Source organism: Diplotaxodon limnothrissa, linkage group LG4, assembly GCF_057381915.1.
Source record: "Diplotaxodon limnothrissa isolate DT_005_m linkage group LG4, D_limnothrissa_male_GT1.1, whole genome shotgun sequence".
In the NCBI taxonomy this organism is placed as follows: Eukaryota; Metazoa; Chordata; class Actinopteri; order Cichliformes; family Cichlidae; genus Diplotaxodon; species Diplotaxodon limnothrissa.
In genome coordinates this window covers 2,560,681-2,587,912 of record NC_140599.1, presented here as the reverse complement: position 1 = coordinate 2,587,912, position 27,232 = coordinate 2,560,681, and the positions used below count along the sequence as shown (strand labels likewise).

Here is a 27,232-nt window from a genome sequence, read left to right as displayed (position 1 = left end):
ACAAACCACCACAAACTTTTGATACCACTTTTGTTGGATTTGAAGAAGGTGGGGGGGCCACCTTCACTCTCACTGGGCAAGATACTGAGTCCTGAATTTCCCCGATCCATGCATTGGACTGTCAGTATGAGAATTTTAGGTTAAAAGAGATCAGGAATATAACAAAGTGTTTGTGTGAATAAGGCTTGTAGTAACAAGAGTGCTTTGAGTGCTCAAATAGAGTAGAAAAGTGCTGCATAAGTCGCAGTTCATTTATTGGTTACTTGAAAATGACTAAACATAAATAACCTGTACACAATGGTTTCTTACTAAGTCTGCTTTAACTTGCAGCGTCATGCATTTTCCCAATTGAAAAGATTCACTCACTCATGCACGCACGCACGGAGACACAGACACACACACCTAAACAAACTAACAAGGTTGGAGAGAACATTTTAGTACGGTACTAGTGCACACTCTCTGTCACTACCATAAGTATTTGTGGGTGGTGAAGAACATTAACATAAAACTGATCAATGTCTGAATTCTGTCACTTTAATAAAATAATGTTATCCCAGATCTAAAAAGTGCTTCAGTCACAACCATGTTGTCCTGGGCTGGTGTTCTTCAGACTGTGGTTGGAGCTTATAAAAGCATCATATGGTACAGGATCTGCTGTCTTTCTTCACAACTTGAAGAAGTCAACAGCCCTTACTAGTACATGCCATACAAATGAAACTAAAATGGCCTCTGGAGGGTGTTGGGTGGTGAGCCTAAGCTGCTTGGACTGTGGAAATTTGAATCATAGGAGTTGGGCGTCAGTCCCACAATGCCCTCGGCTTGAGGCGTCTCTCCACATAGGAAGTCATCCTCATCCTCCTTCGAGCCCTGAAACACACAGAATGAACAATCACAGTCAGGCATTTACATTTTAATGTTCTCATGAGTTTTAATATTTCCCCTTGCAGTTGGTTGCAGTCTGAGGGGGAACAGTATTGAGTTCTTATATAGTGCTTTTCTACTCTCCTGGAGTACTCAAAGCGCTCTATACAACATGTCACATTCACCCATTCACACAAGGACTTTCTTCTATGCTTTTAAGTGCTCCCTAACTACCATTCACACAGATTCTTACTGCAATGGGTTAATATGAAAGATATTTGGCATGCAGATTGGGGGGAGCCAGGGATCGAACCACCAACCATCTGATCAGTAGATGACCTGCTCTACCTCCTGAGCAGGTCCTCCAACTGCTAGCAACAGCAGCCTCCTGTAACTGTGCAGCCAGGTTTCTAGTAGTCGTTGGTACTACTCTTCACAGTGCAGCAGGCCCAACAGCTAACATGTTGGCTATTTGACAAATTTAGCTGCATTTATTATTAGTTTCTTTTTATTGTCTTCTCTCAGCTTTTAGGTCTTTTCCACACAAATATTAAAAGCCTGTATTTGTCATGTCTACATTTTCTATGCTGTTAAGAATTTATGCTTGTGCCAGTGCAAATACACCTTGCTGGCTATAGAGATATAATCTCAGTTTGTGTTATGATCGAAGCAGATAGTGCTCTCTAGTCAGAGGCATGCACTTTCACTGCACCTGCAAGTGAACAAAAGTTCCACCAGAGAATGGTACAAAAGAAAAGATGATGGTGTGGGTTTATGTTTGTGGATCTGACATATATAGTGTGGCTGAGGTGGTAGATTTGGTGGTCCATCGCAGGTTGCTCCAGTCTGTATGCCCGAGTATCCTTGGGCAATATACTAAACCCACGTTGCTCTAGATAGGTTCAACTCAGAGTGAATGTTAGATAAAAAGCCCTTAGATGTTGAAAAAAAAGTGCTTGTGTGTGAAATGTGTGTGAAAAAATTGTAAAAAGTGCTATAAGTGCTCAAGCAGAGTAGACAAAAGAAAAGCGCTATATAAGAACCATAAGTCCATTTATCATACTAGCATAAATGTAACTTGATAATCTCTAAACTATAAAAGAGAGAAAAGTTAACTATTCATTATTTTGCTTTTACATGTTAGGCAGTGGGAAGCGCAGTGGTGTGATGATTAGCACTGTTAGTGGGGTTAGGTTCATTGGTGCTTTAAAAGTTTATGAACCAGGTTATAATTTTATGCATGGTATGTGTGCCTCCACACCTGGGTGTGTAACTGTTCATTTTGTCTGTTGTTTCAGGTGGCAGCTGATCAGTGCTTGGAGACTGAATAGGGCTGAGTATAATTTGGGACCTGTCCAGACTGGCAGGTGACGCTTTTCCATCGTGCATCAGAAATTTCTGCTTTTGTGGCACCACCATTGTTTAAAACCTTTTCTCTTGTTTAGGTTAGGAAGACTGGTAAGATGCTTGGATTTTCTTTTGGATTCTCAGGTCGAGTATCAGACGCCACCTCTCTGGGACAACGCAAAGCAGGAGATGAAGCATCGCTGAAAATGTTTCCAGAGCAACTTCATTCTAAGCCAAAGACTAGAAAACATGGTGAAGCAAATCTTCCCTTTGGCTTCACCTGCACAAGTGCCGAGGTAGGTCTCCCTGCAGGATTAGTTTTTCCTGTGTCGGGAGCAGCGCTGGGCTGTTCAAATCACAGATAAACAGGATCCCACATTCTTGACTTTTAGTTCACAAACACTTGTTGTAATGACTAACTGCTCCTGACATGTTGGAGATGTTTGCTCTTTCTACAGTAAAAGTTACAGCTGGATACAAATAACATCAGGCTGATCCTGACACGATTTGTTCCCTCGGTTCAAATCACGGACAAACAGGATCCCACAGCTGTTTATGTTTTTAAACCTATTTTGCACAGAGAAGCATTTTTTGAAAAATGTATTGATGCAATGTTGAACATTATTACTCAGGAAAAAAACAACTACAGTAAAATAATGACACTGTGACGCCTCTGCCTTTGTAAATGGAGGGACAGTACCTGCGCGTAAAACCTGCAGACAGTCAGATTAACAGTATTTTGTCTCTGTCATTCTGCAATTCATCCCATGTAAACAATAACGTGGCCACAGCGTGACGTGAAAAAGGCACATACCTTTGACGTTGTGTGACCAACTCTGTATTCCTCATCCACACGGAAACGTAAAAAAAGGAGTTTTTAAAAATCTCAGTTTTCGGTGATTCGAAACGCCGTTTACGTGGACGAAACAGCTGCGTGTTCAAAAACACCCGTGTAGGTGCGGACGTAGCGTAAAAGAGTTAGTAGTTCATTTTCTTACTACCTGTAATTTATTGCAGATTATTGTATTTGCTTAATTGTTTACTAAATGTTTGAGGTGTGAAATAAACCACAATGGAGCAAAATATGGGCGTGTGTGGTTGGAGGATGTGTGCATGTGCACGAACATTTTTCTTGTAAAACAAAGGTGGGCCCAGCAAAAAAAGTTTGGGAACCACTGCTCTAGCAGATCATTACATGAAGGAACCTTTTAAATAAATAAATTCAAAGCACACTGTGCGCTGTCAAACTTACGTGCTGCACAATAATGTTTAATATTTAGTATTTACTGTTATATTCCCATATATTTCATTTCATTTCATTTATTTATTCATTTTCAGGCACAACAAATACCTATATTGAACATAAAATACACAAAACAAAAAACAAAACTTGCCTGAAAAAGGAGTGGGACGAAGAAAACTTATTATCATATCATCGTGATGTTGTTTATTATGTTGCTCTTTTTTTTTCTTCTGCTTGTTTTCTCTTTTTTCTTTCTCAGCAGCTGATCCAGGTGATCGATATTTGTATTTTTTGTCTGTTAGTTTTGTTGGTTTTTGTTTTTTGCCCTTTATCCCCGTCCCTCTTCCCTGCTGTTTTTCTTTCCCTCTTTCTTTCTCCCTTTTCTTTCCCCCAGTCAAATCTGTCCCATGTTTAGCAAGTGAAAATAAAATAAACAATAAAAGGTGAATCAAATAGACCATTACGGCACGGCTGGTATGGTCAATTTGGTAAAGTAAATCCGTTGGGCATCTTTCTTCACCTTTAGACAACAATTCTGATGCAGAAGAGCCAAACGGGACAGGCAACAAAAAAAAAAAAAGAAGTTATAGGCCTGCTTATTTTTTTGTCCTGTCCAAATCCCCTACTTTTAAAAAACCCCTCATAAATCTGTTACAATCATCATCTTACCTGTTGCCCTCTTTTGGTGGGAAATGGCTCTGTGTCTGATAGATCATCCCAAACCTGGTACAACGGTTCAATGAGCTGACCAGACCTGTAAATATACAGTTTATATTTACAATCCTGTTTGTGCAGACATAAGTGCTGGGAAAACTATCATGCTTCAGTTTTTTCCATATAATCAGGAATCAAATTTCCAATAAACATATTGGAAAGAGTAAAATAATCTAAGTAAAATGGTTTAACTGCTAAATCGTGGAAATAGTAGAAAGAGGACTAAACAGAATAATAGAAGTGCGAGATGCACTTAAACAATGAATGTATGGAAAATAATCAAAGGAGCTTGCAAAGAAAAGCGTCTGGACTTCTGTAATTTGCTTGAAGACGTTTCACCTCTCATCCAAGAAGCTTCTTCAGTTCTAAGGTCAAATGGTGGAGAGTCCCAGATATAAACCTAGTGGGAGTGACCCCCCACAGAGGGACAAAAGGACCCCTGATGATCCTCTAATCGCCTGAGCCAAGGTGTGAAACTGGGTGTGGGTCCCAATCAGCCAGAGTTTCGGGTGAGCTCATTGTGAAACCTGGCCCCACCTTATCATGCGAATTCCTGAGGTCAGATGGCCCAGGATGTGAGTGGGCGTTAAGGCGTCTGGGAAGGGATCTCAAAACTGGATTATAGATGGCAGAGAGTTGGTGTCGTAAACCCCGCCTCTGTTCAAAGATGGTCGCTCACAGTGGACATAGATGCTTCTTTCACTCCTCTTTCAAACCATCTGTCCTCTCTGTCCAAAATGTGAACATTGGCATCCTCGAAAGAGTGACCTTTGACCTTAAGATGCAGATGGATGCTGAGTCTTGTCCTGTGGAGGTGGCTCTTCTGTGTTGTGCCATGCGCTTGTGAAGTGGCTGTTTGGTCTCTCCAATGTAGAGGTCTGAGCATTCCTCGCTGCACTGTACAGCATACACCACGTTGTTAAGTTTGTGTTTTGGCGTTTTGTCTTTCGGGTGAACCAGTTTCTGTCTGAGCGTGTTGCTGGGTCTGAAATGCACTGGGATGTCATGCTTGGAGAAAACTCTCCTGAGTTTCTCTGATACACCGGCTACATAGGGGATGACAATGTTGTTACGTCTGTCCTCCCTCGCTGGTGTCTGATCTTCTTTTCTGTGCCTCTTTGCTGACTTTAAGAACGCCCATTTAGGATAGCCGCACGTTTTGAGTGCTTCCTTTACATGTGTGTGTTCCTTCTTTTTCCCTTCAGGCTTAGAGGGAACATGTTCTGCCCGGTGGTGTAGGGTCCTAATTACTCCAAGTTTGTGTTCCAGAGGGTGATGGGAGTCAAAGAGGAGGTACTGGTCCGTGTGTGTGGGCTTCCGGTAAACTTCGATGTTGAGTTTGCCGTTCTCTTCAATGTGCACAGCGCAGTCCAGGAAAGGAAAACAGTCGTCCTTTGTGTCTTCCCTGATGAACTTTCTGTTTTTATCCACAGCGTTAATGTGCGCAGTGAAGGATTCCACTTCTTGTGTCTTGATTTTGACCCAGGTGTCGTCCACATATCTGTACCAGTGGCTGGGTACTCTTCCTTTGAAGAGGCTCTTGGCTCTTTCAAAGGAAGAGTACCCAGCCACGATGACCTGGATGACTGAGAACCTTCACAGACGTATGGAAAATAATGGAAACGTAGCAGAGCTTCCCGTTCGTTTCTTTTAATGTGAGAAAAGTTACATTTTCCCCATGTCTCCAGCTTCTGCTGGAGCTGAAGTCACATGCTTCAAGTGGCTGATTTAGTACAAAACGTACAAAAAGTGTACGTTTTGTACTTTCAAGCAAATATGATTTTAGCTGTTTGTTTACTCTCGTACTAATTTTCTTTTCTCATCATGGTGGAAGTGGGAGATAAACTCCCCCATGGGTGTTCCCCAGCACCAGTGTCATAGTGAAGGATGGATAGCACCATCTTCATGGGTGCACATTAACTCGACCCCTCCACTCCAGAGACTTTGGTATCAGTATTGGTGATGGGGAACAAAGGGAGCAATCGGAGTATGAAGAATGTCGCTTAAGCCTAGCTGCTGAGTGCGTAAACCAAAATAAATGGAAATAAATCAAACAATGAGTGTACCTCTTGAGCAGGTAGGGGTCGAAGGGGAAAAAACTGTCGAGTGGGTTGGTGTTGGTGGTCACACAGTCTCCTCCTGCAGAGCTGCGGACCACTGGCAGCACACACCGGTTGTTCCTCTCTATGATGGTGTAGCAGAACACCACTTGGTACTTCCTGCAACAAAAACAACTGCTGGTAGGAATGACGAGGAGGAAAAATACCAGCATTTTATAACTGATGCAAAGACTTTCTTCTAGTCTACACACTAGTGCGTGCACTGTGATCTACTGACAATGCTGTACACTTTAGCGTTTTTACATCAGTTAGAAAACAAATGTAGAGCTTTTACTTGAAGTCGACCAGAGGCCCCCTCAATATTAGCATGTCTAATAATCATTTAGTTCTTGAAAAGTTCCTGGAAAATAATCTAGAGGGTTCAGGATTACAGGAAGGTCAATGGTATTTGGGGGCATGTGCACCTTGTGATGGCAGCAAACATGTTGGTGATTGAAGGTAGGCAGACTCTGAGAGGATTCAGCTGACACATCACCACCTGCTCCAGGTTCAGACTCTGCAGGTATTCCAGACCTGACGTACACACACCCAGTGAGGAGGAGTCAGAACATATTCGACAAGGTGTGACCAAAAGGTCCGGAGAGCATCAAAAACAAAAACCATACCTGATTTAAAAACAGTTGATCAAGCTCATGTGTTCTAGTCAGTCTAAATGAATTCCAGCATGTCTGCCATTTTCCCTAAAATCCTCATTCTGACAGCTTACACTGTGCGCTATTCTTTATCATGGATATCTCAAACTGACTGGAATTTTGCATAAAGTATCGTTTCTGGTGATGACCAAGCAGTTTTCAAGTTAAGAGGCTTAAAGTTAGTCAACGCCAAGTTCTAAGAAACATCCTGAGGCATCTGAGGGAGAAGAGTCACAGGAAATGTCCTAACGGGCGATCGTGGCTCAAAGAGTTGGCAGTTCGTATTGTAACCGGAAGGTTGCCGGTTCGAGCCCCGGCTCGGACAGTTTCGGTCGTTGTGTCCTTGGGCAAGACACTTCACCTGCCGCCTACTGGTGTTGGCCAGAGGGGCCGATGGCGCGATATGGCAGCCTCGCTTCTGTCAGTCTGCCCCAGGGCAGCTGTGGCTACAACTGTAGCTGCCTCCACCAGTGTGTGAATGAATAGTGGCATTGTAAAGCGCTTTGAGGGCCCCGAAAAGCGCTATATAAATGCAATCCATTATTATTATTATTATTATTAAACCATGCTGTGTGCCATTGTGTCATGGTGCGTCAGCACAGTGCTTTGAAAACAATCTTTGTTCCCCATCTGGTGGCCTCAACAGATCTGACAGCCATCTACTTCATGAAAATTAAAAAGGATCACTGTTGTGGCACGCAGGAAGAGAGAAAGCACCCATCCCAGAAATGAAGGGATTTCTACAGAGTGAACTCAAATACTTGCCTTGCTGAAAGCCATTAAAATACATAATGAGACATCTTTAATGTGACACTAGAGACAGTTAAATCAGGTAATGATTCAGACCCATTGCTGAAACCTGTGCTTACATCTAACTGATTTTAGTAAATTAAACCAAGCAGCCTGAGGTAATTTTTGCTCCCATGCTATTTTATTGTTGTTGTTTTTTTACCTGTAATTAAAACAAATAAACTGATATTAGCTCAAAGTTTTCTATTCTACCTTTCTTCATGTTGGCCTCTAGCAATGCTCTGTGTCTGAAGATGATCGTGTAGAAGACAGCCTGGCAGGAAGTGTAGAAGGGCCCGTGCAAGCTGACGTCACAGCAGACTTGTTTCCCACAGCTGTCCTGGCTGTAGATGTACTGATGGATCCAGGAGCTCAGTAAATCAAGACAGGCCCGCACAGTGCTATAGGAATCATCATTGACACAGAATGAGAGAAGAACCCGTTAAAAACCTGCACCTGCTGCATTTGTGCTGTCTTAAGCAGGTGTCGCATAAACTCACCTCAATGGGATGAACTTGGCTCGGGCCAGGAAACTTCCCAGGTATCCAGCAGCAGCCTGGCGAAGGACAGCAGGCAGAGACGGGTTCTGCAGGATCTTCCACAGGTGATCCAAGAAGGCCTCTGCCAGGGCCTGTGACATATATCACAGGAAACACATAATATACACAACTCCAGAAGCTCTTAGTCTCAAAGTAATGAATGATAAACGTCAGTACGAATAAACCAGCTAAATAAATACATGCATTATAAATCATATATTCTGAATGTTGAGGACAAGGATGATTTAGAAAAAGCCAGTCTACCCATGAACATGAGTAAATATAATATGCGTAGTAATGTCAGTGGAAGCTGAGATATAAGAGACAGGGCACTCTGAAAGCCTGAATCTATGGAAGAGCTCTACAACAGCAGTAGGAGACACACTGGGCGGCACTCCTGTCAGATCCAGTCTCACCAAGACTGGACGATAGAAGCAAACTGTAGTCTGGTCTGATGGATCCATCCTGTATCAGTCAGGCTAATGGTGTGTCATGTTGTGGGGCGTTTTCCTGACTATAGTCAGGGTTGGATCAGGTGACCATCCCTGCTGCGATAGGCTGCTGGGGCCTTCCTATGATGTACTGAGCGTTTCTTCTTCACTCTCTATTAGGGCTGCGTATCATCACTCATTTCTATAATTGATTCAATTCGATTCCATTTGGACTCAGAGAGAAATATTATAATTCTGATCATTATCCATATCAGATACATATTTTTATATCTATGTATAAAAACAAAGTTGGCACTTGTGAGACCTCATCACAGCAGAGGCCTTTGTGTCAAAGTAAGTGAGCATAAAACAGAAAAACATGAAGCAGATTTTCCTGGCCCGACTTTTTACAGCAGCCTTAAAAATATTCTGCAGTAGAACAAAAACTGAAGAAAACCACGAATCAGCATCTGAACATGACCTGATGCTGCTGAAGTCACAGAGGTTTGATTAGAGACACAGCTGAGAGTTTTGTAAAAGTTGACATTTCTTCAGTATTGACAGCAGAAATGAGGCTTTCTCGTCCAGAGTCGTTTTTGAAGTTTTGCTGTACAAATTAGAGATGGACCGATCCGATATTACGTATCGGTATCGGTCCGATACTGACCTAAATTACTGGATCGGATATCGGAGAAAAATAAAAAATGTAATCCGATCCATTAAATATCACGAAAGCACCTCACAAAACTTGCAACACCCCGTAACTCACCTCAGAACGTTAGCACGTCGGAGCAGTATGCATCACGTGATAGAGCAGCTGTGGCATGCCGGACCTGTCAGTGGTCTGGATAGCATTTGGAGCTTCGCTAGCAACCCGGCATTTCATCTCCGACAAAGTTATCCCCGAGAGAAGTAAAGCAAGTGTGTAAGTCCATCTCTGAATGTTTGTAAAGCATTCCTGCGTTAAGCTTAACAAGCGATATATGGAGCGACTGCCTCTTCTTGCTGCTACTTCAATCATGAAACTGCTTAATGATCAGCTGATCAGCTTTTCTGTCGCGAGTCCGTCTCTCTGGTTTGTTTTTGGCCCACTTTGCACCAGAAAGAGGAAACCAGCGGCTGAACAACAGCAGCACGTTTAAGCTTGATAAGCTGTTGTTAGAATGTATTTAATATTAGTTTCTACTCGAGGATCTTTTTCTACGTAGCTGACGCTGGTAACTGTGCAGGGGCGGATCTAGCAAGGGCATTAACAGGGAAAAGGCGGCACAAAGACATACTTTTCTTTCTTATTCTCATTTAAAATGTCTAGCTTTTAATAAATAATTATCTGACACACAAAGTTTTAATTTGATGTAAAATGAATAGAAGTCAATTACTGTATATAGTGACTATTAAGTCTAATATATATACCCTAGTAAGCTATAGTACTTTTTCCTTTGGGAAGGTACCATCTGTGCAGTCTGCAATTTTGTTGAAGAAAGATGTTGAATCTATTTAATATTTCTTGAAAAATAATTGATTTCTGTGCATTTTTTTTCACACTGCATCAAATTAAGGTTGATTACGTTGATTAAGCATCATGAGGTGGAGCGTGAGGGGTGGTTCCCTATTTTTTATTTATTTATTTTTGTTGTTGCTGGGAGTTGGAACCCTATTAGTTAGGTTGCTTAATATTTACGCTAAGTACTCTTTAAAATACCAGAATAGGGAGGATGGTGTAGGTTTAAGTTTATTAGATTGATCAGTATTGCTGAACTATGAAATATTTTTTTTTGCATACAGGTATAACAGAATAGCTTTAGTGTAGTTGTTGTTTTAAACTTGAGTATGAACTTATACAAAATGCAGCAAGATATTTAAAAAAAAACAGTTTTGTTGATTAAAAAACACTATATCGGATTCATATCGGTATCGGCAGATATCCAAATTTATGATATCGGTATCGGTATCGGACATAAAAAAGTGGTATCGTGCCATCTCTAGTACAAATAATGCAGAAAACAGAGATCTGAGACTGGAAGCTGTTCCTGAAGTACACAGAGAGACAGAGCTGCGCAGGGAGTGAGATCTTATTGTGGTGGAAGCTAAACAGCCAAAGTCCGAGTGAATTAATGACGATGTTGATCAAACATGTAGTTTGATCTTCTTTTGCTGCTGGTTCAGTGAATTTTGGTCCGAGTGATGAAACCTGCAGCATCAGAGTCTGTGAGGTGTCGGCGTTCAGCAGCGACGTGTCTGCACACGTGCTGTCGGGGCTCCATCCACGCTCCGTGTTTACATCTTTGTGCACAATCCGTCTTCCTGCTCTCATTTACTGCTTTAGCTGTTTGGTGGCGGTGAAATAGTTTCGTGAGCTTTAACCCGAGTTTCTGGCAAAATACATTTATATTTAAAAATGGATTTAGGATTGAATGAATCGATGTGGCTTTATTCAAGCTAAACTCGATTTGAAACCGAAAATCAATTTTTTTAAACCCTCCCAGTAGAGCTGGGCGATAGAACGATAACGATATGTATCGCGAAATAACTTTTTCTCGATAGAAAAATTAAACTATCGCGATAGGCCTCACCGCTCTTGTCCTCTTAAAAAAAAAGAAAAAAAAGAACAGCCAATCCAAATTAAGTAGTGCAGAGCCGAACCAATCACAGCCACAGCGTCACGTCACGTGACTTGTTACGTACAGCGCAAGTGCCAAGCCGCACATGTGTATTTGTTTGGGAAGCAGCCAGCGGTAATGGAGGAAGTGAGTGCGCTGACTAGAGAAAAATCAACGAGAGCGTGACCGAAGAGAAAACAGATGATGGTTCCAACGCCGGAGAGATTGTTGAACAGAAGAGCCATAGAAGTCCCGTAGTGTGAAGGTATTTCGGCTATTTCAAGTCTGACAAAAACAGAGTAGCGTGCACTGTAAATTGTGCCGAAAGCAAGTCTGGAAATACAATAAAGCGGTGCAGCTCAGTCTCTGACTGGAAGCGCTGATTCGTCATTCGGCTTTTGTCAGACTAAAGTAACTGTTAAAACTGTTTGAAAAGCTCAGCTATACAACAAGGAGAGATTGAGAATTTCCTTTTAGTTCTCAGTTTATTTGATATTGACAAAAGTTAGTCAGTTTTGTCTGTTCTTCTGTAAAACAAACTAAGATTTATTTTTAGAATTAATACTTTGTTTCTAAGTGGAATTGACAGTTTAGTCTGTTTCGTTTGTTCTATTTTGAAACTTAAACGCTTTAGCGGCTGCCTTTTGTGTAGTTTGCAGTATTTGCCTTTATTTATCTGAAAAAGTCTCATGTTCCTTAAGTACATCTACCCTGTTGAACTTATTATGGGAAATAAATATTTAAATAAAAACAAGCTGCTGATTATTTCACATTTTACTTGTGAGCAACGGCACATTTAAATCTTACAAATATAGTTATTTGGCTTATATCGTGATAGATATCGTTATCGCCTGAAATGAAAAAAACATATCGTGATATGAAAAAATCTTATATCGCCCAGCTCTACCTCCCAGTGAGAAAGGTGACAAAGAAACACCCAGTGCATCATGGGAATCCCCGGCAGCCTACGTCTATTGCAGCATAACTAAGGGAGGATCCAGGGTCACCTGGTCCAGCCCTAACTATATGCTTTAGCAAAAAGGAAAGTTTGAAGCCTGATCTTGAAAGTAGAGATAGTGTCTGTCTCCTGAATCCACAGGCACCCACACCAGCTGTACTTTGTCATACTGTGCCATTTGTGAGGTAAAGCAGCCCTTACAGATGCAGAAAGTGGTGTTTACATCAGATAAAGCTATCCTACTTCTAGGCTGGAATATTACAATTTCTAATTACCAGGCTGCTCCAAATGCTCCTTTAAAAGCCTTGAGTTGATCCAGAATGCTACAGTAAGAGGACTGACACAATTAATATTATTATTATTATTATTTTTCTCATATATGGCTTCTCTTCTCCAGAATTGAATTTAAAATCATTCTCAAATTATCTATTTTATCTTTATCTAAGATGTAAGAGTTTGGAAACTTTCCTGTGCCTGTACATCTCGTCGCTGAAACCCAGACTGCCAGTAAAATGCAAAAACCAAAGTTAACTGGTCCCAGTATATGTGGGGAGTACTGACCGGTTTGAAGCTGCAGAGGTAAAAGAGAGTGTACTGCACATGACAAGAAGCATGTGTTGGCAGAATGAGCTTGTCAAATACAGTCAACAAATCTCTGTACAGCTCCTTTGTCCTTTCCGCATGAAAAGACCCTGAAACACGAGACAATACAATACATAAAAATATTAACGTACAGCTTAGTATAAATATTCTCCATCTTCCTACATTACAAAAGTTTAGAAACTGAAGGATTCAGTATCAGTCAGGCCTGGAAAAGATGGTCTAATCTTAAGAAGTCAGGGTTAAACAATGGTTAGTATTTGGACTAAAATCAATCAATAAAGATGTGATTGAATCAGGCTTTGAGCTTCAATTCAATTACTTAAAGTAGTGCATGAATGCATTAGGAGCCATTTTTATTTAATAAAACCCTTTTCAAAGGTTGCTTGATTTAAATGCACTTTAGTAGTATATAAAGACAAAACGACAAAAATATAGTCACTGTCCAAATATTTATGGATTTACATGTATAAAAAGCTTTTTTTCTGCATCTACCATCAACGTAGCAGACATCCTTGATGTAAGCCATAAGCACGGCCATGAGAGTATCTAGTCTTTCTGCCACTGGATGGGCCATCACAGTCGTCCTGGTGGGCTCATCTGCTGACACGTCTTCATCCTAACAGAAACCCGGATACACACAGAGGTTATCAGGATTAAAAGAAAGAATAAAGAGAACAAATTCAAATTTGGGTCCAGGACGCTGCCCATGTTTCCTTATTCCTTGTCTAGGAATAGTCTTATTCAGGCTGTCCACTTAGATGTTTCAGTTATAGTCCAACACACCCAGGTCTCATGTTCAGATGACTTCATGTGGTGCCTTACACATGCAGTTTCAGTGGCGAGGTGTTGGGTTCAACCACAGACTTAAAGACTGAATGAATTACTGGGTCTTTAACGTATAAAGGAGGACAGTATGTGAGCAAAGGAAGTGTGACACACCTCTCTGTGCTCATGAAACACCAGGAATGTTAGATCAAGAAATGTTATTAAATGGAAAATGTAGATCATACCACGCTCTCCAGTTCGGGGTCACCTGAAAGACCAGCCAAGGTGTGGAACAATCATCTGCTCCAGAGCAGTATGAAGGTTCTGACACCATCTTGGTTTCTGCCTCACAGACACCACTGACTCAGCCTTACTGCTGCCACCTGGCTGAACCTCATCGGCTCCCAAGACTGCATTAAGTCATGGTGGTTGGTATTGGTACTTCTATGGTCTGACGTGTGGCCGTACCTTGTGCTCTGCTGGTGTCTGTGTGACAGATATTGCTCCAACTAATCTGCAGCTGTTGAAAACCACAAGGCCTTTGCAATCGTTGTCCATACTAATGACTTCTGTCAGCCTGTGAACTTCAAACGAGACTTTGTGCACCTTGTGGACAGCCTATGGGCCACTGGAAAGCAGCGTATCATCTCCGGTCCACTGCAGTGAAGTTTAGCCATCTCCATCATCTGCATATTTGGCTTTATGAGTTACTGCAGGAACAGAGATCTTCCCTTCGTCATCTTTCCTCAACTGCCCTGAACTTTTTAAACAAGATCACCTGCACACTAAACCACTGCACTGACCTAACCCTACACCCACTCACCCACTACAGCCTGACACTTGCACCACTAGTACACCCAGACTCAACCTTTTAAAAGAACAGCAGCCTGACTTTTTGTGCAGAGTCGTTATGTTTTACGCAGAAAGTACATTTATTGACATTTTCTATATTGGTGTTTTTTCCCTGTCGCTGATTTAACAGCACAACAATCAACAACATGTCACCTCCTGCACATCAGATTTCACATGTGCCAAAAATGTCCAATAACCTAACCCAACTACAGTTTCATTTGAGCTCTCATACATGCTGGCCGAAAACGTTGACTTCTTAAGTTATTTAATTTATTCACTGTCATGACAATTATTCATATGCTTTGGAATAAGTCATTTTTATTTTATCTGTGGAAAAACATTACTATCATCAAACCCTGCTGGCTCTTACCATGTCAAAAAGACACTCCTCAGTCTGCTCCTCTGCTTTCTGGGTCTGCACTCGGTTTTCTTCAGCCTCCTCAATATGTGTGCGGGATGCGTTCACCTAAAATGTACCGCACACATGTGCACCTTTGACATATCTCACCAGTTTCCAGAAGAAAGCAGCAGGTGATGTGTGAACTGATGCTACTTGTTCAGAAAAAAATGAATTGATCAATTTTATGTCTGAACATGTCCTTCTGCAACAGATAAGTCAGATATGACTAATTTATTTGCATGCATACGTTTCTACATATTTTGGTATTGACAGGCCTCTAAGAGACTATACAACAAGGTCCATAAGTTTTTGAAAGATTATACTTTTGTGTAATTTTGTCTCTCTAAAGTCCCATGTGTTCCATAACCGCATTGTTCCTCCTGGATCCAAGATTCGACTAACTGATACTTTCCTCTCCAGTATCCTGGCAAGTGTTGATCCGGAGGTACTGTCGGTGATTCCACATTAATCAAGTCCACTTGTGACTCGGTGGAATCACAGAGTACACATATATCAAATTCAGGGAGAGAGAGTTTCAGAGTCTGGGGGCTACTGTTGCAAAAGCTCTGTCTCTTTTAGTTTAGGTACAATAAGTAGGCCCTGATCACAAGGCCTCAGGAACCTGCTGGAGATGCATAGCTATGAAAGTTCACTGATGTAAGCTGATGCTTCTCCATGAAGAGCTCTAAAAGTCAGAACCACAATCTTGAAATGGACTCTGAATTCAAAAGGTAACCAGTGATGCGGTGAGCAGGAAGTTATGTGACAGAAACGTCTCAAGGAAGACCAAAATTATTGCTCCAGGCTCTCAGTGAATTACTCCCATACCCACATTTTTGCTTCAGCCTTTCCCAGAGACTTGGCCTGTCAGCTACCTCCACATTCCACGGGCTAACAAGTTCAACAGGACTCGGCGGTAGATCTGATGTTAATAACACAATTATTGACTTGTGACCTAGGTTGTCTTGTTACTAAGTGCATGCTCATGCTGGTGATTTCTATGGACATAAACTGCAGGTCTCAGTCACACTGCCAAACAGCACCCGAGACTCGAAAAAGACATGAAATGGTTATTTGGCACATAAGCAGAGAAAACAGTCCAGACTCCACTGTGGTGAAACCCAATGGACAGGCACCAAATCAGTGGGATATGAGCGCTGTCTCTTATCTTTGAGCTGGAGAAGTGAAGAGGGCAGGACCAGAAACTTCTCTGAACTTCCACGCGCTGAAGCAACTACCAATAAGAGTGCAGGACAGTGCTGAGTGAGATACAGCCATTAAAGGATTATCTATGAAACTGGAGCCTCAAAATGATGCGTGATGACTGAATCACTCCCTGTATGGATGCAGCTTCTTTTGTTAAACCTCTTGAATGAAAGCTCTGCACTACAGCGATAACCAGAGACAAAATCAGACAAACTGTATCACTATCCAAAACTTAATAAACCTACCTGAGCACCTACCACACAACTCATGTTGAGTTACTACTGTTACGTTCAAATTAAACTACAAATAGCAGAATTTGGAGGTGCACCACTCACATCCAGCTTCAGCAGTTTTCCAATGATCAGCTCAAGTAGGTCTCGTCGAATGGAGGGGACGTACACTGTTATCCTCAGGAGGTTATGGACGTAACACTCCTGTAAAGCATCCATCAGTTAACAGAGACGTACACTTTGAAAAAGAATCAAAAGCTTTTTTGATAAAACTGATGACGTCCCATTTTGTACAGTCTTTTTAATCTCCTCAATGTCTAATCTACAAAAAGTTACATTAAAAAGCCTTTGATAGGACCCAAATTAAACAAACAAACACACACAAAAATATTCAGAGGTACAAAATGACGTCTCAAAGGATCAATAAAAACACATTAAGCTGAAAGAGCTGTTATTAAGACTAGAGATCCCAGTCTGTTATGAACTACAATAAATACAACTTTAGAGGTTATTAGCAAGAGTTCTAAAACAAAATAATAATGAAACAAAAAAGATGAAATTATGTAAGGACATTTAATTAGGTGAAATGAAAAGGGAAATAGCACCTCCTGGAAGGAAGAAGTTTTAACAATGATCTACAAAGAAGACAGAGTGGACTCTTTAAATTATAGACCACAGCCTATTAATAGTATGGGGACGTCAGGGTCTTGCCTGTATCTTACCAGTGTTCTTGAGGATTTCTGTATGAAGGGAAAGTTTTCTTGCAAAATGGGCATCAGAAAGCGACTTGTGCTAAAAGAAGAGGAAAAATCTTTACATTACAAAAACATTTAAAAAATGTAACACGAGGGGTGAAAATCACAGTGAAACCACAATGCAGGCTGACTGACATCAAATAAAACAAAGTGTATACAAAGTATCCATTTATGCAACAACATTAGTTACAAGATAACTTTTTTTACAGTAACAAGCTAGTGGCTACTTGTTTGTATTAGTAGGTAAATTAATGTCAAATAATAAGAAGAAAGCAAGTTATACTATAATAAAGCCTGCTGAGACAAAAGGGAAGAAATACACTTGCAGCAATTACAAGATAAGAATACCACCTTAAAGGGAAAAGATAAGCTAGTTAAATCAAATCCGTGGGCAGATTTGGAAATGGGATTTTGCCAGATTTAAAGCTAGCTGGATATCTATATCATACTTGCTCATGTTATGACTACCAAAAACATACCTAGCATGTGAACATGTGGACAATACTGCAGTTTATTAAAGGTCAGTACCACCAACCCCGTGGTTTTGTGAGGTTTTGTGAAGTTACAGCACTAGAGACATTACAACCTTTACACACAAAGGGGTTGAAAGAATATGGAGGACCAGGAGTGCCAAAAGGAATTGATTAAATACACCATTAAATAATTAATTAAATCTTTCATTAATTCATTAAAATTGGAATTAATTAAATAAATGTTTAAATAATTCAATAAATGCCCATTCATTTCATTTAAAACATTTAATAAATTATGTGTTTATTTATTCCAAATTGTATTTAATTCATGACACATTTAATTATTTCATTAATGACAAATGTAATTAATTATTTAATGATTTTTTTGGCACTCCTGGCCCTGCGGCTGTGTTCTTGAATCAATGTTATCTGTCAGCCTCACCCAGCAAACCCGGGGGCGGGGTTAATGCTGCCGCTGCAGCTTGTCTAACATCTGATTGGTTACTGTGCAAAGTTAATCAAGACAGGTCGATCCTAGATAATCAATCACTATGAACTGGTGGTAGTGTGGGGAAGCAGGTATCCCAGAATGCATTTCAAAATGTAGTGGCATAATCTTCACATCTCTGGTCAGGTTGTCAACATAGAACATGATGTTTCCGGCAACGTTCCAGCTGACTGTTAGCAGAGCGTACTGTGAACAGAGTGTACCGAGCTCACAGCCCCGGTGTTCCAAGTTAACTTTAGTTAAAAAGTCCGACAACTTTTTTGTAATGAAAAACGTAAACACTCATATCGCCAGTAAGTTACAAAAGTGCCAGCTGTTTAATGTACAGCAGGGTCCTGCTGTAAAACTGTGAAACACATGGAAATGTGTTGATGATGAAAACAGCCCGTCTGCCTCCAGTCTTTGTGTTTCCCTGATGGCTATCAGTAATATAAAGTCACAGACACAACTATATTTAACTGTCTCATGTTGGCCAAGAACAATTTTACATATATGATCTTAGAACAGGACACAGACACTCTAATTACTGACCTCATGTCAAATGTGTACGTAGACCGAGTCTGTGTTTTATATGAAATCTTTGCTCTTAACCTTTAAACAGCAGCGAGTGTGCAGCTGAGACAACACAAACTCAAACAGCAGGTTTGATCATTGCGATTATAAATCAGCTGGAAGCGCCACGTTTTCACTCAGTCTTTTATTTACAGCATGTTTGAAGTGTTTGAAGAATGATGTGGGGAACATGTTTTAAATGCTGTACTAAAATCACTGCGCAGACAGTGCGTGGCATTGTCGATTGCCATGGAATTTGATTCGTAGATGACCGTTAGATTCGTTTGATGCTGCCGACACTTTCATGTGCCCGTGAAGCTGAGTTAACTCAGAGAGCTGATAACCAGCTTCATGTGACCGTTTATCCTGCTCCCAGTGTTAGGGTCAGTGATTCCAGATAACCGAAAGATATCCTGGATATGCTGACCTCACTCCGTGATGGCGGCAGCTGGACTGCCCGTTTAGCCTCATGATTAATATTCACAATTAAAATATTAGTCAAACATTTTGAAATCTGTGTCTCACAAGCTTTGTACACGTAAACCTAACAGTTACTACATGACAGAAACCAGTGATGTCTCTTTCTATAAAGATTACTGATCACTGATTATTTATTTGCTCTCTTCTCCTTAAACATGTTTTTAATGTTAGTTATGATTCAGAATGGGCGACTGAAACAAGTATGCTTAATGTTATTAAATAATTAATTAAATGTGTCAATAATTAAGCTGGGATAGGCTTAATTATTGATAGGATAGGCTGGGATAGGCTCCAGCGCCCCACCGCGACCCTGAAAAGGATAAGCGGAAGCGAATGGATGGATGGATGGAATAATTAAGTACAATTTGAAATAAATAAATAATTTATTAAATGCTTCTAAATGAAATCAATGTGCATTTAATTAAGTAATTAAATATTTATTTAATTAATTCCAATGTTAATGAATTATTTAATGGTGCCTTTAAATAATTTATTTTGTCACTCGGGGTCCTCCACAGAGAAGTCCAGTGATGAATCAAAGCTCAAGTGTACAAATTCAGAGTTTAAAGGCCAAAAACAGCAGCCAGCAGAATAACAGGTGACACAGACTTACGAGGGCACGTATCTGATGATGAGCTGCAGCGCCTGGTGACAGTGATCGAAGTTTCTGGGTAGATCTTAAAAAAAAAAAGCCATACAAGCTCTTAGTGAACATAACGATGCTTTACAAAGCACACCTGCATCTCGCTTCTTTGTGAACCACTGCAAGGTTAAGATGTCTGAAACCACCACTTCATAGGAGAAGAGAAAAAACTTACTCTCATCTTCATCATCTGAATCGGAGATATCCACTCCTCCTTCACAGATGGTCACTCTCTCTGAAAAAACACACAAGTTGTTTCTCCATCATGCAACAGAGATGACAACAAGAAAGACAACAATACTGTACAGGGTTGTCAAAAACTGACTATCAGATCCTAAAAGTGACTATCAGATCAGATACTCATTGGTTACAGTACAGACACTGCCTTTGCCTCATCCAGCTGTCACACAGCTGCCCGTCTGCACACAACCCCTCCCCTCATTACACCTGAACACGGAGGAGGAGTTGACATGCAGAATTTCAAGGGTTAGTAAAGTTCCCATTTCCACAACACTGAAGTATTAAATATGTTCTTATGTTTCAGGTACATGGGCCATGCTTAGGCTGCTGCCCCCGCGACCCGGCCTCGGATAAAGCGGATGAAGATGGATGGATGGATGAAGTATTAAACAGTTATCATAAAAGTTAACCTGGCCGGCACACACATTAGCATTACCGTAATCATTTAACCCTTTAAGTCATCTCTTCAGTTACCATTAAGTTAGTGGCGATCGCTAAAAATATAACACTAACATTAATTTAGGAGCTAAGCAGTGAAAGTTATCAGTCCTGCTCCTCATAAACTTGCAATGTTTGGTGTTAATTTAAAAGGATAACACAATTATATGTGACCGGTGTTCTTTTTCAGACTGAAGCTGGGAAAGGTCTATCATCGACTACACAGAAATGTGCAAACATGGAGCCGAGTCACCAGAAGCACAGCACTACCTGAAAATATTCTTGACTTTTGTTTGTTCTCCACATCTAACAGAATTTGTGACTATTTATCACATATATACATCTGACAGTCATGTATTTCCTTTCCATCCTGTCGACCATCACAAGCCTACTACTGTAACACGTTTATGAATCATGATTAATTCAATACCATCAGAGTAACATACTGGGGGTGAAGTGGGAGACCACCATGTTAAGGCAGGCACACAAGTAGACAGTCTGTGCTGACACCAGGTTACCCAGAAAGGCCAGGTACTCGTCCACCACAGCCTGGCTCCGGCCCAGCCAAGGAAGCCTCTATAAAACACACACACACACACACACACACACACACACACACACACACACACACACACACACACACACACACACACACAGTGTGTTTATATGCTGAAACAATCAGCTTTTTGGACGTCTGCTGATTCACACCACATGAAGGGTGGACTGAAGGGTTTAAAATGTGCACCAAAATGACAGAATAGATGACACATTACCAGCAGCATATCATACTGACAAAAGGCTTGTAAAGGTTTGTCCATGTTAAATCAACCACGGCTTTTCCTGGGAATTTTTTTTTCATTTTATATTTGACTCTAATATTGGTCCTGACTCAAACTTGAATGCTGGTGGGGGAACCAGTGATCAAGGGTTATTGTCTGGCTACTACAGGAGCAGAAGGCTAAATGGGTGTGGATTCAACTAAGAACAACGGGTCAGCGTTCTGGATGTGTTGTTCTCTCTAAGCTCTGATCACAATAATACTTTCCCTGTTGACTGTAGAGGCAACTGCTGTTGTGATTTGATGCAATATAAAGAAAATTGAATTTCATATTGGAATGAGGTCGTAACAAATTTGGTGAAGGCATACATGTTCCATATCTTGTATATCTACCCTCTTTTTTCTTGGCTCAATTTAATTTCTTTGTTTTATTAATACACACTAGTTTAAGACGTTGCTTTAAAAAGCAAATGATCTCTCACCCACACTAAGGAGCAGGGCTGGGTTATAAGTTATATTAATTTTATATTTCAAAGAAATATGTGATGACAGTCATGACAATATAATAAAAATATACTAATCAAGGTATTATGAGTGTGGCTTGCAATAGGCATTTATTTATTAGAGAAAACAAAATAAAAGGCATTTCCAGCCTCTTTTTGAATGAGTCTATAATGACAGACTGCCTCATTCAAAGTTTGAATTTACTGCCACAAGATGCCAGCAACAGCATTGGTCCTGTTTTTAGGCTATAATAGTGCTGTGAAAAAGTATTTGCCAAATTCCTGATGACTTTGTTTGGATACATTTTTTAACATTTACATGTTTAAGATCAAACAAATTCATTTTTTCTCTCAGTTGTGGGGCAGTTTGGGTGGGTTGCGAGGCAGCAGGTCCTACACAGGCCAGTTCGTCTTGCACTCGCTTTTTTTGCCTGTTGCTGACGGAGTGGACGGCTGGTGTTACGGCTCAGTGTGCAGGTGGGCCCCACACATGAGGACTACAGTTCATCCTGTGTTTGACTCTATGTTTTTGTGTCAGGTGACATTTGTTCTGTAACTGTGATGATTGGTGTGAGTAAGTTAACTTGGGGTTTGCCCTGCGCACTCACATGACAGGGGTGGTGTTGGCAGTATCTAACTAAACTATAATGGGCATTTCACATGTCATGTGAAAATCCCACAGTAAACAGAAAATTCATCACAGCTCCAACAGAAACATTATCAAATAAATGTAAAAATCGACAGAACATATAAATATAGTGGTAAAATGCAACATGTGATTAATGCTGCAGAAACTGGTTAACCTGGTCATTTAGTGCACTGCCTGCACTCAGAGCTGCTGTTTAGGTCTAAAGCTGCATATTAAAGCTCTGAAACTTTAAAATTGATCCATTTAAAAATTAAAGCTTATGCCACTTTTCCACTCGTACCTACTCTGCTCGGTTTTGGTCATTTTACAATATAACTGAGAACCACCTCAATGTTCGTGGGTTCGTTACAGCGACACCCAAAAATGAGCTCATTTAAACACTACACAACAATGGCGGACACTGAGGCAACGGTACACCTGCTGCTGAGCCGTCTGCTTGCCATGCTGACAGGCTAATCAGCAGCATACAGTTTGTTGATGTGATGTTTGTTTCAGATCAACTCAGACCCCCGGTGGAGTAAATACAGTACTCTTCTCCTTGCATCATGTTAATATTTACACTCACCAGTATAGTATAAATGAGCTGTTCATGATCCTTGGTCAGGTGGGTCACACTAGACCGAAATTCTTGCAGCCAGTTGATGATCTGAGCATCCTGTCGGAGGAGAGGGCGTTCATTGAGAAGCAAAGTCCACCACACCACAGGGTGCCCTCACACTGACGCTTACCTTTATCTCAGGATCAACCAGCTGATGTTTCAGGAGTTCATAATCACTCGAGTCTCCCTTAAAAACAAGCAGAAACAGCAGTTCGCCAAAACCGTAAGAAACGTAGAGGTGTTTGTAAACAACTTTACGAAGGTCAGCAGAATCCACAGACAAGCCAGCAGGAAGGTCTAGATTCATTTAATAACTTAGTGGACCATCTCGTGGATGTGTCACCAAAATCAACAACCCTAATATCTCTCTTTATCGTTTTCCAAGAATGACAACCCTAAGATACAACTCACGTGTTTGTGTTTCTCTAACGTCTCCGCAACACTACCTCCAAACCTGACCGTCTTCACAGAAGGGGTCTTCAGAAAGTCTCGACCGTCTATTTCCATAACCCACCAGGCAGCTAACGCTGGTCTTTGCTTGTTAAGCTGAAAGACAGAGCTGGAAAGGAGACTCGCTCGTTACATCTCTCGCACCGTACAGCTCTCGATACTGTGGCGTTAACTAGTTTGATCAAAGGAATCACGCTTCCGGAAAACAAAACCACGCGAAAGTAACAGGAAGAGAACTGCGTGTTTACGGAAGTGATTGTTCGGAGCAGCAGCGTCACATTAAAGGGGGACGTTCGAGGAATCCATTTCGCTCAGGAAGGTTCCTACCTGAGTGAAGTAACTTTATTGAGCTTATGTACAAACAAAGGCTGTGAGTCCAGGCTCACACCGTAACAATAACATAGGCTGAACAAATACAACGAACGAACAAATAAAGAGAATAAATGTAGCTGGTATAAACCAACAAAAAAGGAAAGAAACGCAGAGTAAACAGATTAAATCAAGGTTAGAGCTAAGATAACACATTTTTAACTCACTATCACAGAGCATGCAGCCATTTACATACATTTCTATCAAGTCAGCCAAATTATTATCATTGGATAAAATTCATGTATCCAACAAATTATATGCACCACTGTCAAAGAAGCACATATCAGTATGAATATTAAAGACCTCATACTACTCTATATCACCCCAATGGAGCACTCGCTCTCACACTGCAGGCTTACTTGTGATTCCTGGGATATTTAAAAATATAATGGGAGGCAGAGCCTTCAGCTTCCAGGTCCCTCTTTTTAGAAACAGCTCCCAGTTTGAATTCGGGATACAACAGTATTTTTTCTAACACTTTAAATAATATCTTACTGTTCAAATAAGAAAAGAAAAATAGAACTAGAACAAAAAATAAAATCATTAAAAGCTGCCTAATGATTGCCTTGCCTCGCCACAAGAGCACATTATTAACAACCCGAGAAAGCTAAAACTAGAATGAAGTAATTAACAAGAAAACGTGATTTCTGATGCAAAGGCTGTGTTTGGAGTGCTTTAAACAAGGCAATAAATCTGGAAAATTCTTTGCTAAGTTAAAACTAAATAAAGAGAAAAACAACTATTAATTATATAAAGGATTTGACTGGAAACTTTACTTATGATCCTCAACAAATAAATAAATCTTGAGACTTTTATATAGCTTCACACTCATCACAGTGTTATCTCCAATGACATCTGATGCTGTCAGATTTGGGACTCGTCTGCAAGACCACCCTTTGTGGTGGGGGCAAGCAAAGACCAGCGTAGCCAGGCTGACAAACAGTCAGAGCTCTGTTGAGCCAAACATCCCTTTAACGTTAACTAGTAATGACTTCATGAACTTCTTCACAAATAAAATTTTACTCATTAGAGAAAAAATTACCAATAATCATCCCACAGATGTAATATTATCTACAGCTACTTTCAGTACCATTGATGTTAAGTTAGACTCTTTTTCTCCAATTGATCTTTCTGAGTTAACTTCAATAATTACTTCCTCCAAACCATCAACGTGTCTTTTAGACCCCATTCCTACAAAACTGCTCAAAGAAGTCCTGCCATTAATTAATGCTTCGATCTTAAATATGATCAACCTATCTCTAATGATCAGCTATGTACCACAGGCCTTCAAGCTGGTTGTAGTTAAACCTTTACTCAAAAAGCATCTCTAGACCCAGCAGTCTTAGCTAATTATAGGCCAATCTCCAACCTTCCTTTCATATCAAACATCCTTGAAAGAGTAGTTGTCAAACAGCTAACAGATCATCTGCAGAGGTTTATTTGAAGAGTTTCAGTCAGGTTTCAGAGCTCATCACAGCACAGAAACAGCTTTAGTGAAGGTTACAAATGATCTTCTTATGGCCTCTGACAGTGGACTCATCTCTGTGCTTGTCCTGCTAGACCTCAGTGCAGCGTTCGATACTGTCGACCATAATATCCTATTAGAGCGATTAGAACATGCTGTAGGTATTACAGGTACTGCGCTGCAGTGGTTTGTATCATATCTATCTAATAGACTCCAGTTTGTGCATGTAAATGGAGAGTCCTCTTCACACACTGAGGTTAATTATGGAGTTCCACAGGGTTCAGTGCTAGGACCAATTCTGTTTACATTATACATGCTTCCCTTAGGCAGCATCATTAGAAGACATATTAGTATTTAGTATTTAGTATTTATTTATTTATTGTCATTGTCAAGAACAATGAAATTGCGTTTGGGGCTTCCATACAACCCAAAAAAAGAAGAAAATAATAAATACCCCTTAAAACCCAAGTGTACATATTTAACCCAGTGTGACTCCATAGCATACATTTACACTGCTATGCAGATGACACCCAGCTCTATCTGTCCATGAAGCCAGATAACACACACCAATGAGTTAAACTGCAGGAATGTCTTAAAGACATAAAGACCTGGATGGCCGCTAACTTTCTGCTTCTTAATTCAGATCAAACTGAGGTTTTTGTACTCGGCCCTGAAAATCTTAGAAATATGGTATCTAAGCAGATTCTTACTCTGGATGGCATTACCTTGGCCTCCAGTAACACTGTGAGGAACCTTGGAGTCATTTTTGACCAGGACATGTCCTTCAACGCACATATTAAACAAATATGTAAGACTGCGTTCTTCCATTTGTGCAACATCTCTAAAATTAGAAATATCCTGTCTCAGAGTGACGCTGAAAAACTAGTTCATGCATTTATTACTTCCAGGCTGGACGACTGTAATTCATTATTATCAGGAAGTCCTAAAAACTCCCTGAAAAGCCTTCAGCTGATCCAAAATGCTGCAGCAAGAGTCCTGACAGGGACTAGAAAGAGAGCAGATTTCTCCTGTTTTGGCTTCCTGTTAAATCCAGAATTCAAAATCCTGCTCCTCACATACAAGGTCTTAAATAATCAGGCCCCATCTTATCTTAATGACCTTGTAGTACCATATCACCCTATTAGAGCACTTCGCTCTCGCTCTGCAGGCCTACTTGTTGTTCCTAGAGTATTTAAAAGTAGAATGGGAGGCAGAGCCTTCAGTTTTCAGGCCCCTCTTCTGTGGAACCAGCTTCCAGTTTGGATTCAGGAGACAGACACTATCTCTACTTTCAAGATTAGGCTTCAAACTTTCCTTTTTGCTAAAGCATATAGTTAGGGCTGGACCAGGTGACCCTGAATCCTCCCTTAGTTATGCTGCAATAGACGTAGGCTGCCGGGGATTCCCATGATGCATTGAGTTTTTCCTTTCCAGTCACCTTTCTCACTCACTATGTGTTAACAGACCTCTCTGCATTGAATCATATCTGTTATTAATCTCTGTCTCTCTTCCACAGCATGTCTTTATCCTGTCTTCCTTCTCTCACCCCAACCGGTCGCAGCAGATGGCCCCGCCCCTCCCTGAGCCTGGTTCTGCTGGAGGTTTCTTCCTGTTAAAAGGGAGTTTTTCCTTCCCACTGTCGCCAAAGTGCTTGCTCATAGGGGGTCATATGATTGTTGAGTTTTTCTCCTTGAGGCGACTTTTGTTGTGATTAGGCGCTATATAAATAAAATTGAATTGACTTGTGTGGTGGAGATAACAGATCACTTGGTTGGATTACTGGTTGGTAATTTTTGCGTCATAGTATCTGTGTTTGGGTAATCCTTTTGGTTTTTGGCTGTTGTGGTCAACTTAGTGCTATTTACATGTTACATTTGTGTCTTCAGTGCAGGAGCTTGTGATTGTCATGTAGAATCATACATGTCATTACAGGGTTTTTTTTAAGAATTTCCAAATTGAGAGTATTTAGTTTTGCTGTGTGGTAAGATATCTGCTGATTAACTGCTCAAGTATGTCCTTGCTTGTTAATAATTGGGCACTG

The 27,232-nt window shown here is 40.7% G+C and overlaps 1 protein-coding gene across 1 annotated transcript; it reads right to left on the bottom strand.

Annotated features, from left to right (window-relative positions):
- Window positions 1-246: 246 nt before the first annotated feature.
- rrn3 (RRN3 homolog, RNA polymerase I transcription factor) lies at window positions 247-23,594 on the bottom strand. Its single transcript, XM_085351940.1, has 17 exons — window positions 23,319-23,594; window positions 23,038-23,094; window positions 22,875-22,964; window positions 20,826-20,955; window positions 19,877-19,936; window positions 19,672-19,735; window positions 17,013-17,082; window positions 16,396-16,494; window positions 14,825-14,920; window positions 13,330-13,453; window positions 12,796-12,926; window positions 8,207-8,337; window positions 7,920-8,107; window positions 6,690-6,798; window positions 6,232-6,384; window positions 4,121-4,205; window positions 247-867 (listed from the first exon to the last, which is right to left on the bottom strand). The coding sequence occupies exons 1-17, from the start codon at window positions 23,412-23,414 to the stop codon at window positions 718-720; spliced, it is 1,833 nt and encodes a 610-aa protein (XP_085208066.1). The 5' UTR covers window positions 23,415-23,594; the 3' UTR covers window positions 247-717.
- Between the last annotated feature and the right edge of the window lie 3,638 nt (window positions 23,595-27,232).

Bases quoted from the DNA above. Each gene is read 5' to 3' on its own strand.
- rrn3 (XM_085351940.1), bottom strand. From the start codon at position 23,414: ATGGAAATAGACGGTCGAGACTTTCTGAAGACCCCTTCTGTGAAGACG. The intron at 17,083-19,671 runs GTAAGTCTGTGT...CTCTTCTTTTAG, and splicing joins ATCATCAGATACGTGCCCTC to CACAAGTCGCTTTCTGATGC. The intron at 12,927-13,329 runs GTAGATGCAGAA...CTCGTGTTTCAG, and splicing joins GGATGTCTGCTACGTTGATG to GGTCTTTTCATGCGGAAAGG.